This window comes from Pelophylax lessonae, assembly GCF_965119305.1.
Source record: "Pelophylax lessonae genome assembly, chromosome: 3".
Taxonomy (NCBI): Eukaryota; Metazoa; Chordata; class Amphibia; order Anura; family Ranidae; genus Pelophylax; species Pelophylax lessonae.
Window position 1 is genome coordinate 331,387,368 of NC_138770.1, and position 16,705 is coordinate 331,404,072.

At 42.7% G+C, this 16,705-nt stretch overlaps 1 protein-coding gene across 1 annotated transcript in view; it reads left to right on the forward strand.

Moving 5' to 3' along the window:
- The window catches only part of TINAG (tubulointerstitial nephritis antigen), a gene marked incomplete at its 3' end in the record, with an annotated part of 264,210 nt that overhangs the window by 143,351 nt on the left and 104,154 nt on the right, over positions 1-16,705 (forward strand). Inside the window, exon 5 of the mRNA XM_082250233.1 lies at positions 14,790-14,913. Coding sequence (XP_082106359.1) covers positions 14,790-14,913 — 124 coding nt within the window. The remainder of the gene's footprint in view (positions 1-14,789; positions 14,914-16,705) is intronic.

Genomic DNA, 16,705 nt, shown 5'->3' on the forward strand with positions numbered 1-16,705 from the left:
GATGGGTTCTAGCCAGTATGTAATGAGGGCAACGGGGTGGTTTTGAGTCCCTTACAAATTTTGAGATTTGTCTCTGGATTGATGAGAAAAATGATTGGGGAATAAGCACAATCACTGTTCGAAAAATGTAGAGGAGTTTAGGGAGTACTATCATCTTGATGGTAGCTATTCTGCCCAATGTGAAAAGCCCTGTGCTTCACAGAGAACGTAAAAGGGAGGGTAAGTTCCATTCAAATGCATAATGGTTAGGTTCTGATAGTTGATTGATGTTTTGACTTTTCTTGCTACCTAAGTAAGGGATAGATTTAGCAGCCAATACAAAGGGCAAAGTAGACTTTAATTGGGCTTCTAATTTCAGGTTGAGGCATAGAGGCAATATTAGTGATTTAGAGTAATAATTCCTGTATCACTTGTATATATTTCTGGAGATTGGGGATCTGTATTCCACTCCATTGCAGGGGATGCCCGAGATAAGCGGGTCAGATGTGATCTAAGCAGCCATAGGTTCCATCAGCATTGCAAAAATTATTGGGGAGAGGGGGCAGCCCTGCTGCATGCCATTGGAAATTTTAAAAGGAGTTAATAGGGCTCCTCCTGTAAAAACTCTAGCTGAGGGGTTAGAGTATAAGATAGAATTGTAGTCTGAAACCAACCAGTGATACCTAAATAGGTAAGGACCACTCGCAGAAAGCCCCAATGTACCCTGTGAAATGCATTCTCTGCATCCAGAGATAGTAGCAGAGAAGGTGTTCGACCATGGGTGACGGAATGCATGAGATTTATGACGTTTCTGTCATCTGGAGCTTTTCTGGTATCAGGAGCTTGTCTACCAGGGAAGAAGCCAACCTGATCTGGGTGTATCAGGGAGGGGGTAACTTCTACTAATATTTTGGCAATCACTTTAGAAAACAGTTTAATATCTGTATTTATGGGCGAAATAAGTCTATAGTTGGAAGCCAGGGTGGGGTCTTTTTCAGGTTTAGAAATGGTGGCTATTAGAGAACATAGCATTTCAGTGGGTAGAGAGCCAGTAACAGACTCACATTAAAAGGCACATCAAGGCTGTGCAATCCAGACAATTGGAATACTCTGATCTCTCATCACTATAATCAGCGGGGAGACATCCGACAGCAGGCTCCGTCCCCTATACGCGTATCGTCATTAACTTGACTTTGTTAAGTTGACAAAGTCAAGTCAATGACGATACGTGTATAGGGGACGGAGCCTGCTGTCGGATGTCTCCCCACTGATTATACTGATGAGAGATCGGAGTATTCCAATTGAGCTTGTCTGGCTCACACAGCCATGATGGGCCTTTTAAGTCTGTTACTTTGTAATTTGTTTTCCAATAGATTTTGTTACACGGAGAGCACTAGATCTGTTCCGTTTTTTGTCTAATACTGGAGACACTGCTAAAGGAATACAAGATTGGAGATTGAAGGATCATCGGCCAGTCATCATCCTTAGGAATATATACCTCTTTGTGAACAGCTATTTCTGACCCACTGGTAACACAGGGGTCAGAACGGGAGGTGAGCAACCACTTTTTGTTGGTGAAGGATTGCATCTCAGAAGATTCACTTTCAAGCACTTGCACTTTTCTATTTTGTGATATTTTTAGTCATTTTACACACTTTTGCACACTCTTCTAGCACAGGACTTTTATATTTATATATTTATTCTTTTTGAAAGACTATTTCAATATTTATTTACTTTAAAATACTTTTTATCACTATTTGTATTTATTCAATATGAATGAAATATTATTTATTTATTTCTCTTATATTTATGAGATTTATTTATAATATATATGTATCAATGAAGAAACTGTAGCAGATAGATCCGAGAATAGGGTCTGCCTTAGGGATATTAGCATGATTTTCATAGTTTGCTCAGATATAGGTTGATCTGAAGTAGGAAAGGCATCAATAGGCGAAAACTGTTGAGGGTTAGTAAAAGGAAGTGTAAATGCATCATTATGGTTTAAGACTAGATTATTGTCTTCCCTTCTGGGTTTTGATTTAACTGCCCTTGCGGTAGAGGGTGAGCAGGGTGGGGAAAATTTACAAGGATCTGCTGTTGAGGGTGCAGAAACTGCTAGAGGTGTCCCACCGCCGCTATCAGAGGGAGAGGTGATCCATGCAGCCTGTTCATGGAAGCCCTCTGCGCCATATTGGCTGTTACAAGCTCCGGCCAGAGTGAAGAAGTGTGTGCGCTTCTGCAGGTGTTTTAAGTTCTTTCGACATTTGGACATGTTGCCTGGAGGAAGAGGATGCTTATCCAGGTTAGGTGAGAAGGATTAGCCCTTTATAAGTCGCTCTGTAGCCGCTAGAGAACCGGGTGAGAAGACGAACAGGGAGATCAAGCTGCCATCTGCGTCTCCGGCAAGCCGAGCCCCCTTGCATTCACTTTTACACCACCAAATACAAACCCGATTCCAAAAGTTCAGACACTGTACAAATTGTGAATAAAAACAGAATGCAATGATGTGGAAGTTTCAAATTTCAATATTTTATTCAGAATACAACATAGATGACATAGCAAATGTTTAAACTGAGAAAATGTATAATTTTAAGGGAAAAATAAGTTGATTTTAAATTTCATGGCATCAACACATCTCAAAAAAGTTGGGACAAGGCTATGTTTACCACTGTGTGGCATCCCCTCTTCTTTTTATAACAGTCTGCAAAAGTCTGGGGACTGAGGAGACAAGTTGCTCAAGTTTAGGAATAGGAATGTTGTCCCATTCTTGTCTAATACAAGCTTCTAGTTGCTTAACTGTCTTGGGTCTTCTTTGTCGCATCTTCCTCTTTATGATGTGCCAAATGTTTTCTATGGGTGAAAGATCTGGACTGCAGGCTGGCCATTTCAGTACCCGGATTCTATGCAGCCATGATGTTGTAATTGATGCAGTATGTGGTCTGGCATTGTCATGTTGGAAAATGCAAGGTCTTCCCTGAAAGAGACGATGTCTGGATGGGAGCATATGTTGTTCTAGAACTTGGATATACCTTTCAGCATTGATGATGCCTTTCCAGATGTGTAAGCTGCCCATGCCAGATGCACTCATGCAACCCCATACCATCAGAGATGCAGGCTTCTGAACTGAGCGCTGATGACAACTTGGGTTGTCCTTGTCCTCTTTAGTCCGGATGACATGGTGTTCCAGTTTTCCAAAAACAACTTCAAATTTTGCTTCGTCTGACCACAGAACAGTTTTCCACTTTGCCACAGTCCATCTTAAATGAGTCTCGGCCCAGGGAAAACGCCTGCGTTTCTGGATCATGTTTAGATATGGCTTCTTTTTTGGCCTGTAGAGTTTTAGCCGGGAACAGCGAATGGTACGGTGGATTGTGTTCACCGACAATGTTTTCTGGAAGTATTCCTGAGCCCATGTTGTGATTTCCATTACAGTAGCATTCCTGTATGTGATGCAGTGCCGTCTTAGGGCCCGAATATCACGGGCATCCAGTATGGTTTTCTGGCCTTGACCCTTACGCACAGAGCTTGTTCCAGATTCTCTGAATCTTTGGATGATATTATGCACTGTAGATGATGATAACTTCAAACTCTTTGCAATTTTTCTCTGAGAAACTCCTTTCTGATATTGTTCCACTATTTTCTGCCACAGTATTGGGGGAATTGGTGATCCTCTGCCAATCTTGACTTCAGAGACACTGCCACTCTGAGAGGCTCTTTTTATACCCAATCATGTTGCCAATTGACCGAATAAGTTGCAAATTGGTCCTCTAGCTGTTCCTTATATCAGTGGTCCTCAACCCTGGTCCTCAGGGCCCACTAACAGGCCAGGTTTGCAAGATAACTGAAATACATCCCAGGTGATATAATTTGCTGCTCAGTGATTGCAGTACTCTAGTCAGTATCTCCCCAAGGTAATACCTAAAATCTGGCCTGTTAGTGGGCCCTGAGGACCGGAGTTGAGGACCACTGCCTTATATGTACATTTAACTTTTCTGGCCTCTTATTGCTACCTGTCCCAACTTTTTTGGAATGTGTAGCTATCATGAAATCCAAAATGAGCCAATATTTGGCATGACATTTCAAAATGTCTCACTTTCAACATCTGATATGTTATCTGTATTATATTGTGAATAAAATATATATATATATATTCCTTTTTTACTCACAATTTGTACAGTGTCCCAACTTTTTTGGAATTGGGTTTGTAAAAAGCAATGTTGTGGGGGGGGGGGGGGGGGGCATGGCGATCGCGACCAAGGATGGCCGCATTCTGAGAGATCTCCGCCGGGCCCTGGGACAATCCTCCCGCCCGGTTGGAGCCGCCATCCAGCCACCACACTGACTCCCTGACCTGTAGGACACCCCAGGAGATGCCCAAGCCCAAAAGTGATCTGCCGCTGACGAGTAATCTGAGGGATTTCTTCAAGCCAGCAGGCCATGGCACCGCGCAAGATGGCGACGGCCAGGAACCGAGTGCTGTAGGCCTCAATCATCCTCCCTGGGCTCCATCTCTGGCTCAACTACTACCCCAATGTTCCACCCTACACCCTGGTAGTAGTGACTCCTCCGGCAGCGACTCTCCCTCCATCAGAAGCCCTGTGAAGACAAAGCCACGTATCACTTCCCCTGTCAGGCCTACACAATCTGCAAGCATGGAGGTGAGTGCCCCGGAGTCCGCCTCCACAACAGATAGGCCCCAGCAACAAGACACCTTCCTTTCCTTCCCCACTCAGGGACTCCCTGTATCTGACACTAAATTAAAGGAGATGATGATGTCTCTAAAAACCTCCTTACAGTCTGACATCCTTGCCTGTGTACAACAATGTCAGATATACAGCCGGTGGGAGACAGGGTTGACAAAATGGAATACCTCATGACTTCCCATGCATCCTCTATGACTGTCATTACTAATACACAGGCCACACACTCTAATGAAATCACATAGCTAAAAGACAAAGTGGCTGATTTAGAGGATAGATCACGAAGAAATAACATTATGATAAGAAGTATTCCAGAAAGTGTCGCACCTTCCCAACTTTTGCAATACACTAAAGACCTATTCTCCGCGCTGATCCCAGACCTATCCCCCCTGGAACTATCTATAGACAGGATACACTGAATCTCCAAGCCTGCATTTATCGCCTCTGAGGCGCCAAGAGATGTAGTGCTGAGAATGCATTTCTTTCAAACTAAAGACAGACTCATGTTAGCATTCCGGCACGCCACTCAAGTTCCAGAACGCTATGCAACTCTTCAACTGCTACCTGACCTCTCCCGCCACACGCTCCAACATAGAAAAAATCTGGCCACCATAGCAAAGGCCTTAAGGAACCATAACGTTCCCCATAAATGGAGACACCCCGCTACTTTACTGATTACCCACATGTCGTGAGCTCTCTGGAGGAAGGGATGTCACTCCTGTACCAATGGGGTATTATCCCCGATCCCATGCCGCCTCCCCAGCAAGCTCATCAACAGGCCCATTCATCCCAGGAATGGCAGCTGGTTCACAGAAAGCGCTCTTCTGAAAGGTCATCGAACCACCAAGGCTCCAAGGGCCCCAAACCCGCTTTACCTGCTTGATCCCGGGGTCCGGACAAGACCTCTTCTTTATGGTCCCCCCTACGGCAGCTCTCACAGAGTTTATGTGCTCGTCTCGCACGCGAGACCTTGTTTTTTACTTCTTTTTTGGTATTATGGTTTACTAATTTTTTTTTTTTGTTCCATGCTACCCCTCAGCATGCAAATTCATAACAGTCAGTCCTTTATCCTATCGTCCCCCATCCGTGAGATGTACAGTCTACATTGCAGACCTGAACCATCACCAGAGACGCTTCTCCCACTCTTCAGACCTTACTCTACACCGCAAACTCCTTCTAAACCTCAGATGATACCTGTCCTCACCCTGCATCACCCTAACAACTTCACATCCAGTTACCATGCTGCTTAAAATCATCTCTTTGAATGTCAAGGGGCTTAACCACCCCGCAAAGCGCTTCTCCCTCTGGAAGGAAGCTAATTCTGCCCACGCAGATGTGGTGTGTGCCCAAGAGACCCATTTTTCACGCACTGTCACTCCGAGATGTGCTCACAAAGCCTATCCGCATATCTTCCTCCCCAGCTCTACAGAGAAGAAAAGAGGAGTATTGCTTGCTATCAGGGACTCTGTCAGATTCATCCTCAAAGAATCCCACCTAGAGCACAACGGCCGCTACATTATTGTCACAGGAGACCTGAACAATTCCCCGTACACCATAGTGACCTTATATGCTCTAAACTCACATCAGATCCGATTCCTGAAAAGATTACTAAGAACTGTCCATAAGGTTAAGTATGGGTAAGTATTACTTTGTGGGGACTTTAATGTCACTGCTAATTCAGAGATTGATATCAAATCAAATGCACGTGGGGCCCACCGTTCTTTGGGCACTCTGATCCATGCACGATGTCTGGAGGTGCCACCATATAACAGAGAGAGACTACACCTTCTTCTCCCCCAGGCACTGTGCATACTCCCGCATTGACATGTTTTTGGTGGACCAGGAGCTCCTCCTATGATCGTCCTCTTCCTCTATACACAATATTACCTGGTCTGACCATGCGGCCATTTCCCTAACAATAGAGGAGAAGGTCACTGCCGTGAGGTCTATATTGTGGAGATGTAATGTGAGGGTACTGCAGGAGAAGAACTCCTCTGATGTTATCAGTCGCATAAACATCAGGGAGTTTTTCGACCTGAATAAGGGCTCTGTGAAGGATGTGAGCACCCTCTGGAATGCTCATAAGGCATTCATCAGGGGTGTTTGCATCCAACAGACGGCTAGACTTAACAGACTACACAACCACAAACTCACCACACTTCTGACCGAAATCCGTACCCTGGAAACCAACAACAAACAAGACCCTTCACCAAATGCCTCCCAGGCTCTTACCAAACTTTGGGAAACCCTGCGTAACTTCCTTATTGACAGATACGATGCTCACATCCGTCATCTGAAAGTAGTCCATTATGGAGGCGCAAACCGAACAGGGAAATACCTAGCATCTAACCTGAAGGCAGTACAGGCTAAATCTAGGATTTTGCATCTAATCCGGTCAGACACAGCCCGTATTTCAGACCCTAGAGAAATAGCGAACGAATTTGCGGTGTATTACGAAAATCTCTACAACTTGCGGCGGGACCCCTCCACACCACAACCTTCTGCAGCAGCAATACAAACATTTCTATCCTCCTTGCGCCTTTCCACTTTGACTGCCCCGCAACTGGACGTCCCCTGAATGCCCCTCTTATGGAATCGTAAATGAGCAAAACAATTAAGTCATTACCCAATAATACATCACGCGGTCCAGACGGTTTACTGAACAAATATTACAAACTCTTTGATCCCCTCCTGACCAAGCATCTATTGGATGTATACACTGAAGCTATCGATGTAGCATCCTTCCCCTCTGACATGCCAGCCACCCAAATAGTCACCTTGCCTAAACCTGGAAAAGACCCGACTACACTGGCAAACTTTCGACCCATCTCCCTCTTGAACTCCAATGTAAAAATTTACGCAAAACTACTAGTCGCCCGCCTCATGAAAGCTCTTCCGTCATTGATAGGAAAAGACCAAACGTGGTTTGTCTCCAGACGCCAAATGTCTGATGCTACTAGGAGGGTGGTTGACTTGATACATTATGCGAGACATACCCGAACGCCTTCTCTGATGCTGGCTTTGTACGCAGAGAAGGCGTTCCATATGGTAAACTTGATGTATATGAAATTGGCATTACAAAAATTTGGTATAACAGGTAACGTACGTAATGCCATATTGGCATTATACTCCTGTCCCACCGCCAGGGTCAACGCATCCGGCATCCTTTCTAAAGCCTTTGCTATCACTAATGGCGCCTGGCAAGGATGCCCACTGTCACCATCCATTTTTAACCTCTCCATCGAACCTTTAACGGAAGAGATAAGAGCGAACACAAAAATTTCAGGATTTAATATACTCGGCAACCACCATAAATTAAATTTATTTGCTGATGACATCATTTTTTCCCTTACAGACCCCGTAATATCACTTCCAGCAGCTGAAGACACACTCCTCCCTCTCCTATTACAAAGTCAATGCGTCCATATCTCTCATACTCAACTTGGGCACGGATAGGTTGACTAAATGCTCTCTTCAGAAACACTACCCATTCTCGTGGCGAGACAAGGGAATCCCCTATTTGGGAATTACTCTCTCCTCCTCTATTTTATCTATGGTCCATAACAACTATATGCGACTTCAGGCCAAAATGGATAACGATCTTTCCAATCTAGTCTGCCATGAAATTTCATGGTTCGGTAAAATAGCTGCCATTAAAATGTTTATTATCCCCCAGATACTGTACTTATTTAGGTCATTGCCTATTCCCATTCCAGCCGCCCTCATATCAAAACTCTCCAGTAAAATTCACTATTATGTCTGGAATGGGAAAAAGGCAAGATGTGCACACTGCACTCTTTCATTCCACTACTCTCTTGGAGGAGCTGGACTGCCGAACCTCACCAACTACTATTGGGCGGCGGTGATGGAACAAACTAGACAGTGGTTCTCTCCTACTGACACACCTAAATGGGTGGATCTGGAGACCTCCCTAACTCCAGGAGGGAACCTATCCCTGCTCCTTCTAGCAGACCACTGGACTCCCCTGCCTTTAAAACACTTGACCCCCACCATTCAAGCATCCATACTAGCTTGGAGGAAGTACTCAAAGCTGAGTTCACCTGCCGACGCCCCTCTATCAACCCACATATCTATTGACATTTTTAATCTCCTTATTCCTGACCTAAATATACACACCCTTCGTGCTTCCGGCATATCACACCTACACGACTTTCAGACAAACAGCGAGGTAAGCTCGCTAGAAGCAATGTCAGCTAAATATAACCTCAACCTCATGGCTCAGTTTACTTGCCTACGTATTTTACACTTCCTGCACTCGAATGCCATTCCGTTATTTAAGGTGCATCGCAACCTCAGCCTTTTATTACTCCCACATACCTCCCCGAAAAAGGGTCACATTTCACGACTGTACAACCTTCTCTACTCCAATAGGACCGCTACCAAACCAGCCCCCATGCTTAGATGGGAATCTGTCTTAGATAGGACATTTGATCTTGCCCACTGGAAGACAGCCCTGAAAGCAATTGTCATGAGCTCCAGATGCTCTGGCCACTGGGAACTCACAATCAAATTAGTAAATAGATGGTATTATACCCCCTACAGACTAGCCAAGATGTCACCTTTGCATTCTCCTAAATGCTGGAGAGATTGTGATCAAGTAGGTAACCTACTACTTTCTCTTTGGTCGTGCCCTAGTCTATGGAGCCTCTGGAATCAGGTTTTTGCACTCCCTCTTCCTGAACGGGTATTATCTCTAGACCAGATCCCTCTCTCGCTATACTCCATTTGGGCATAGATAAATTCCTCTCTTGGCACAGAACAATTGTTTCCCATGTACTCTTGGCCACTCGTCAACTTATCATGCGTACATGTAAATCCACTTCAACACCAAACATATCTGAAGTGGTTCACCTAGTGAACAACAACTACTCCCATGAGAGGTTATTAGCTTTAGCTAACTTATCTATTTATAAATGTGATAAAGAATGGTCTATATGGTTGAAGGTCTGACCTATTGCTACTAGATGGGCATCATCCACCTTGGTGGGGGGCGTGGAGAGGGGAGAGGTGGCAGAGGGACAATGGATGGGGGGGTTTTGCCTGTCGGACACAGTGAGTTCCCCATGGGGGTGTCCGGGGATGGGCCCCCTTGTATTACAACTGTTTATGTACTCCTGACTGCCTACCCCGCAATTGCGGGCCTCTCCCGTCTCCATCCCTCTATCTACCCATCCTCTACACCCATGCTACTCTACGCACTGTATGTAAATCTCCACTAATCCTAGAATCCTAACGTTTTTCATCTGTACACCCTTACGATTGTACCCTTGCTGCTGACTGCTATGTTAGTATAACTTGTATTCCTAGTTATTTTGTTCTTTCTTTTTGATGTATCATTCACTACATCACGGTTCTTACATATTATACTGTTTTCGGTTAATTATATAGCTGAAAATCAAATAAAAACCATTAAAAAAAAAAAAGCAATGTCAGTGGCCCCTAACAACTCAGTTCTCTCTGAAAAATTTAAGGGAATAGCACTCTACCCTGATCTCTCTGCCTATACTCTTAATAATAGGTGCCAATTCCTCAAAGCCTTACACAACCACAAAATTGCCTTCTAATGGGGTCATCCCACCAAACACATCATCACACATCAGAGCAAGAAACATGTTGTAGACTCAATTGAAAAAGGAGTTAAACTTCTAAAAGAATAGCATATTCTCCCTCCAGACACCCCACTCCCTGGTAAGGCTTCACCTCCTAAATGTACCTATGAAGTGGTCTTGACCTCATCAAAGGCTGCCCTAAAGCAGGTCACTCCACATCCTTCATTCATCTGAGTGGAGAGCCGCCTGTTTCAGGATCGTCGTCCCCTGTTGCCCCATATGGCGGACTATTTTGGGATACTTGTTTTCTCCCTGTTCTTGTTTCCCTCATGCTACAATAAGTGCCATGGAGCTCGGTGTTTGCTCTGAGTAGTTTTTTAGTTTTTTTTTCTTTATACATGGATATTCTGGACTTATCCTCTCCATTTGACTTCCACCTATCTCAAAGGCCACAATTAACCAACACACAATCCAGGACTTCTCAGATAACCTGCACACCCTGTTGACAACCCCACTTCTAAGCTGGTAAGCTGGGGACTAAGCTTGCTCACGCTAACTCATATCCATTAAGACAAGCTACTTTGCTCCACATTACTTGCAAATATGGTTCTTAATTAATATCACTCAATGGAAAGGGCCTCAATAGCCCACATAAGCTGAGAGCTTTGCAAAATTAGGTCCTCTCCCTTCAAGGGGATATCATCTTCCTACAAGAGACTCATTTTCTCAAGTGCTCTCCTCCAAAACTCACACTGAAACCATTTTCACAGGTTTTTACGGCAAATGCTGGTAGGAAGAAGGCAGGCGTCTTGATAGCTATCAGGGACTCCCTTACATTTCAGCTTAAAAATTCTCTAACAGATTACAATGGTAGATTTATTGTTTTGATATGTGACATAAATGATGTGACTTCTACTCTAGTAAATGTGTACTCCCCCAACATCAAACAGACCTGTTTTCTCAACAAAACCCCTAAACAAATTGCTAAATATCGCCAGGGACATATAATAATAGGAGGTGACTTTAACACCGTTACAGATCTCTTCATTGACACTATCAATAATTCTAGAAGAGCCTCCACCTGTCTACATTTACTTTTCCAAAAACATGGTCTGTTTGATGTTTGGAGATGTCCCCATGCAGGAGAGAGGGACTACTTCTTTTTTTCGCATCTCATCAATTCTATTTGAGAATCGTTATGTTTGTGGTAGAGACATGGACACTCCCTGTTATTGCCTCGTCATCTATTGGAACTTTTAACTGGTCAGACCATGCCTCTATTACTCTACAGCTTACTAACCCAGGGTCCCCTAAAATTTCATCTATATGGAGACTTAATACATATCTCCTTTCTAATCCAAATCACAGCCAGACAATTGAGAAAGCCTTTCCCTCCCACTTTTAACTTAATACCAAAGACATCTTCACATTCTCACTCTGGACAGCCCATGAGGCTTATCTTAGAGGCACATTAATACAACTAGGTGCCCAGGAGGAAAAACCTATTTAAAACGAAAAATGAAAAAAACAAAAAAAAAAAAAAAAGATCTCAATTTGACCAACTGACTATTTCCATACGTGAAATGGAAGAGGCCAAAGGGAGGGACCCCTCTTCTGTCAATTCTACCAAACTTCTCCCTCCATATTCGAAATGCATTAGGAGACTTACTACTTTATAACCATGAAAAATGTGTCACATCTCTTAGAGCTAATAGATATGCCCTGAGCAATAAAGCTGGATCATACTTGGCTAGATGCATAAACGTAAAATGGCAGCTGCTAGAATACCATTTCTAAAAAATCCCAGTGACAACCCAAAAATTTACGACCCTTCCCTCATAGCCTTCAAATATTTTCACTCCAAGTTGTATTCAATATGACTCCAATACCCCTCAACCCACTGAGAACCAGATTAATCAATTTCTTGGCAATCTTTCCCTTCCCTCCCTATCCGCCGAACAGCAACTAAATATATTTCGCCCTTTCACAACCACAGAAGTGCTTAAAGTCATTAGGGGACTACCTAGCTCTTGACATAGAGAAAGCTTTTGAGCAAGTGCACTATGGGTACCTTAAGGTGGGTAATACAGAAGTTTGGATTTCAAGGCCCAATATTATCTGCCATTATGGCATTGTACACAAGCCCTCTGCCAAAGTCTATTCTCCTGGACTACTATCCTCAGAATTTTCTATAACCAATGGCACTATGCAAGGCTGCCCCCTTTAACCGATTATATTCACCCTGATTATGGAGCCCTTTACACATTCAGTCAGATCCTCCCCAAACATCACAGGAATTCAAATAGGTCACATTGATAACCGAATAGGCCTCTATGTGGATGATGTAATTCTTACCCTGACTACCCCACTTAACTCATAACCTGAAATCCAGCAATTTTTGACCCACTTTGGAACAATATCATACTATAAAGGTTAAAAGTCTTAAATCCTAGGGTTCAATATATCCTCCCATCTTCAACGGCCTTTTAAATCAAATGTACCTTATGATTGGGCGACTTCTCATATCAAATACTTAGGTATCCTTATTCCCTCCACATTAAGCAAAACATACACCCTAAACTACATTAGAGTTAAACTACTACCAAAAAACTAAATTTTTGGATTACACATAATTTTTAATAATTCATTTACACTTTTTTATTTTTCGCATCTTTTAAAAGTTTATTTAATTTATTGTATGTTATTGCATCTTATTGTGTTATGGTACACTAAGTAGCGCAACACTTATATTTTGATTAAATCTTCAAACTGATCTCTGAATTTACACCTTCACCCATCCTCCCTAATGCCAATTTAGTTATTTTACATGTAAACATAGACTCTATCCCTAAAAATCTCAGAACCCTTGTTATCCATATCCTCTTGTTAGTTAAATTAAAGAAGAAATTGGAAATGGCACAACCCCTGACCTATCCAATGTAATATCTGACCTTAATCTAATTTGTTCTCTGGAGCATCTCTATGTTCTCAAAAACAATAAATTTAAAACTTTTGCTTCCTCATGGACCCCTTGGCTATCGCATACATAATCCAAAATGAACGTTCAAAATATACTCTACCTGTTAGTCTACAACCTATATTTCTTGCTGTATAACTAAATATTCTACACCTGTGGACCTATCATCAAATTATGCATGTCAGGCCCTTGTTCTATCTGTTTTACATGGTTTATTTGTTTGAATGTTCACTAACTTACCCATTTAAATTTGTTTAGGATTACGAGAATTGAAAGTGGGTAGTAATCAAAGGTAGAAGGATTGAACACCTTCTGCTTGAGCTCACTGAACCCTCTACACCCTTGAGGAGATATGTGTATCCCTGGATTTTCCATGCTACTGTAAGCCCCTAATCATTGAAAGAGATTATGAGAGGGCTTAACACTCAGATTTATCAGGGCCTAGCAGATCCCCCCAACCATTGATCCTTTCCTTCATACTATTATAGGCCAACCACAAGGTTAATTTGCCTATTGTAAATACATACAGGTATACTGTATGTTTGTTGTTATGTGTCATTTTTATTCCTTTATTTCTCGGTTCTCAAAACTCAATAAACATGATTGAAATATAAAAACAATAATCAGGTATTTAGAACAATCTTGGATAGCAGGAAAGCCATGTCCCATGACACTACTTCTAAAGGCTCGTTTCCCTGCATTACTTAATAGAAGCTAACACCAGCCTTAATCAAATTATATTTTAATGACATGAACAGTATTTTATGAATTGGCTTTTATACTGATGTTATTTTAATGGCTGCTAAAATAACACTGATAGTGTTAAAAAGGAGCTAGCTGTGGTAAGTCTCTGCCATGTGCAGAGTTGGCTGAATAAAGTATTTTATACACCTTTGTGAATTGAACCTTTAATGATATGTCTCATGGTGCATGTTGTGTGCCAAGAAAGTAATGGCCAAACAAGAAAAATCCAGCATGTAAATTGAGTCCATTACATGCTACATCCGAACTTAGAATTCATCTAAACCCAAGGAAAAATTATAATATATTGCAGCATACCATTCCTTTGAATTGACGGCTGCATTCATTTTCTTTTTTCTTACCTGCCGTTTTTGCCAAAAGACAGATTCTCTTCGTGGGTGACTCACTCACTGTACTGCTTCTATGGAGGAGCTATGTTGTCCTCCTAGACTGCTCTCCTGGTTTATAATACAAATGTCTCCCAATCTCCTAATCTCCATTACATAGAGAGGTGTTGATTTGTAGTTAACAAAGGATAGATTGATAATATTCTTGGATATTTCAGTTTAGTACACAAGACGTTACAAGGATACTGCAGGTATTTTTCTGTGCAAGCAGAAAATATACTTAGTTTAAAAAAAAAGAAAACAAATGCACACCACATCTAATGACTGGCTAGCGGCAATATATTTACATTTTTGTTCTTGGGTTACATATACTTTAAAGATAGCAAATGATGACTATTATTGCTGATTTGTAAAGCAATCATGTTTCTGTATCATAACCTGCATTTCTAAACAGCTGTCTGTTTTATTTTAGGTTCGAGTGCCATTGGATGAGGAATTTCCATTGTATTTTGTTTCATCGTATAAATGGCCTCAATATATTCACAGGCCTATGGATCAAAAGAATTGTGCAGCATCCTGGGCATTTTCAACAGCAAGTAATATATAATACACTTTATTTCATTATATTATTTATTGCAAAAGTAAATAAATTGTAAAAATATAACTCTCAGCTCTTAGAGTAAATCCAAAGGCATCTTTTTCCTTTACATAAAGTAATTAATGGTTAAACCTATGTCAATTGTTTCCTGTCTTTGTCAGTTGGGGAGATTTCCCTTCACCTTCAGTCCTGGACACAAAAAAGAAGTGAGAGGAAAATTCTTGTTAGACAGTTTTCATCAAATTTAGGGTCTCCATTGGAAGATTTTCCCTCTATTCCAGTGAAAATTGTAAACTTCTGTATTCCCCATGACTTTCTCTTCCAATCACAAGGGCAAGCAGAGAAGCTCCCCAGTGGGTACACAGACAACAATTACGACTCGACAGGGGCTCTAATCTATTTCAGTTCTATCATAAATAAAGTTTTGATTTTCGCAACTTGCTTTTTTTCGGTCAAAGCAGAAATGGTAGTTCAATGTGGGCCTGTAAGAACCATGCCACTCTATTGAAAATTTTCTCCTTACTGTGTGTGAATTTCTGTGGGATTTTTGTTGCCAGTTATGGAGGAATGACAGACCAAAACCTTGCTGGTTTGGCAATTGAGAGAGCAATACCCACAACAGGTGAGATGAGTAGCTATGATGTTGTTGGTGAATTGTCTCCACCAACAGAACTAATAGTGTGCCATAGACCTAAGACCTAAGACCCTTAGTTGCCCATGGAGAATAACCTCTTTCCTTTCAGCAGGGTAGCCATCAGAAATGTTGGGGCCCCTTACACAGCTTTAGGACTGGGCCCCCCGGTGCTTGACCACCAATCTTCCCCATGGCCCGCCCAATGGCCGTCCCACCAAATCTGCCCACTGGCCATATTACCAAGTCCTTCAGTGCACCCACTTTTATTTTAGCACTCTTACAACTTAATATATGGAAATGAAAAGTGTATTACAAGTCATACAGGCCCCCTGAGAATGTAGTGACCAGCGTATAGGTCCCCTTAGAATGTAGTGACCAGCGTACAGGTCCCCTTAGAATGTAGTGACCAGTGTACATGTCCCCTTAGAATGTAGTGACTAGCGTACAGGTCCCCTTAGAATGTAGTGACCAGTGTACAGGCCCCCTTAGAATGTAGTGACCAGTGTACAGGCCCCCTTAGAATGTAGTGACCAGTGTACAGACCCCCTGAGAATATAGTGACCAGCGTACAGGTCCCCTTAGAATGTAGTGACTAGTGTACAGGCCCCCTGAGAATGTAGTGACCAGTGTACAGGCCCCCTTAGAATGTAGTGACCAGCGTACAGGCCCCCTTCCAATGCAGAGACCAGCGTGTGTGCGTGCCCCCTTCAGTGCAGTGTTCTCCCCCCCTGGGCGGGGATGGGAATGATGGAGTTGCATTGTGAAAATGGATGAGGATGATTCTGGATGGAAGTGAGAGTTACTAAGTGAAGAGGCTCTCCACAGTGTAATTCCTTTCCCCACACAGAATCATCCCCAGCCATTTTCACAATGCAACTCCATCATGTCTGGAATCTGTCTGTATCCCATCAGGAGTCCAAACAAAAGAACAGGTGAACAAGCAGCAGGCAGCACATTCAAAGTTCAGTCACTTACCCTCCACGATGATCTTCTTTCTGCTGCATGGGCTGGGGACACTTCCTCCTGCATAGTGATAACTCCACCCCCCATGCTGAGTGCTGGCCAATCCGCTACTTGCCAGGATCTACTTGTGGCCACTCGGAAGCCTGTATGCAGGTATTTCTTCTCTCCTTCTCTTCTCCTCAGTCATACGGCG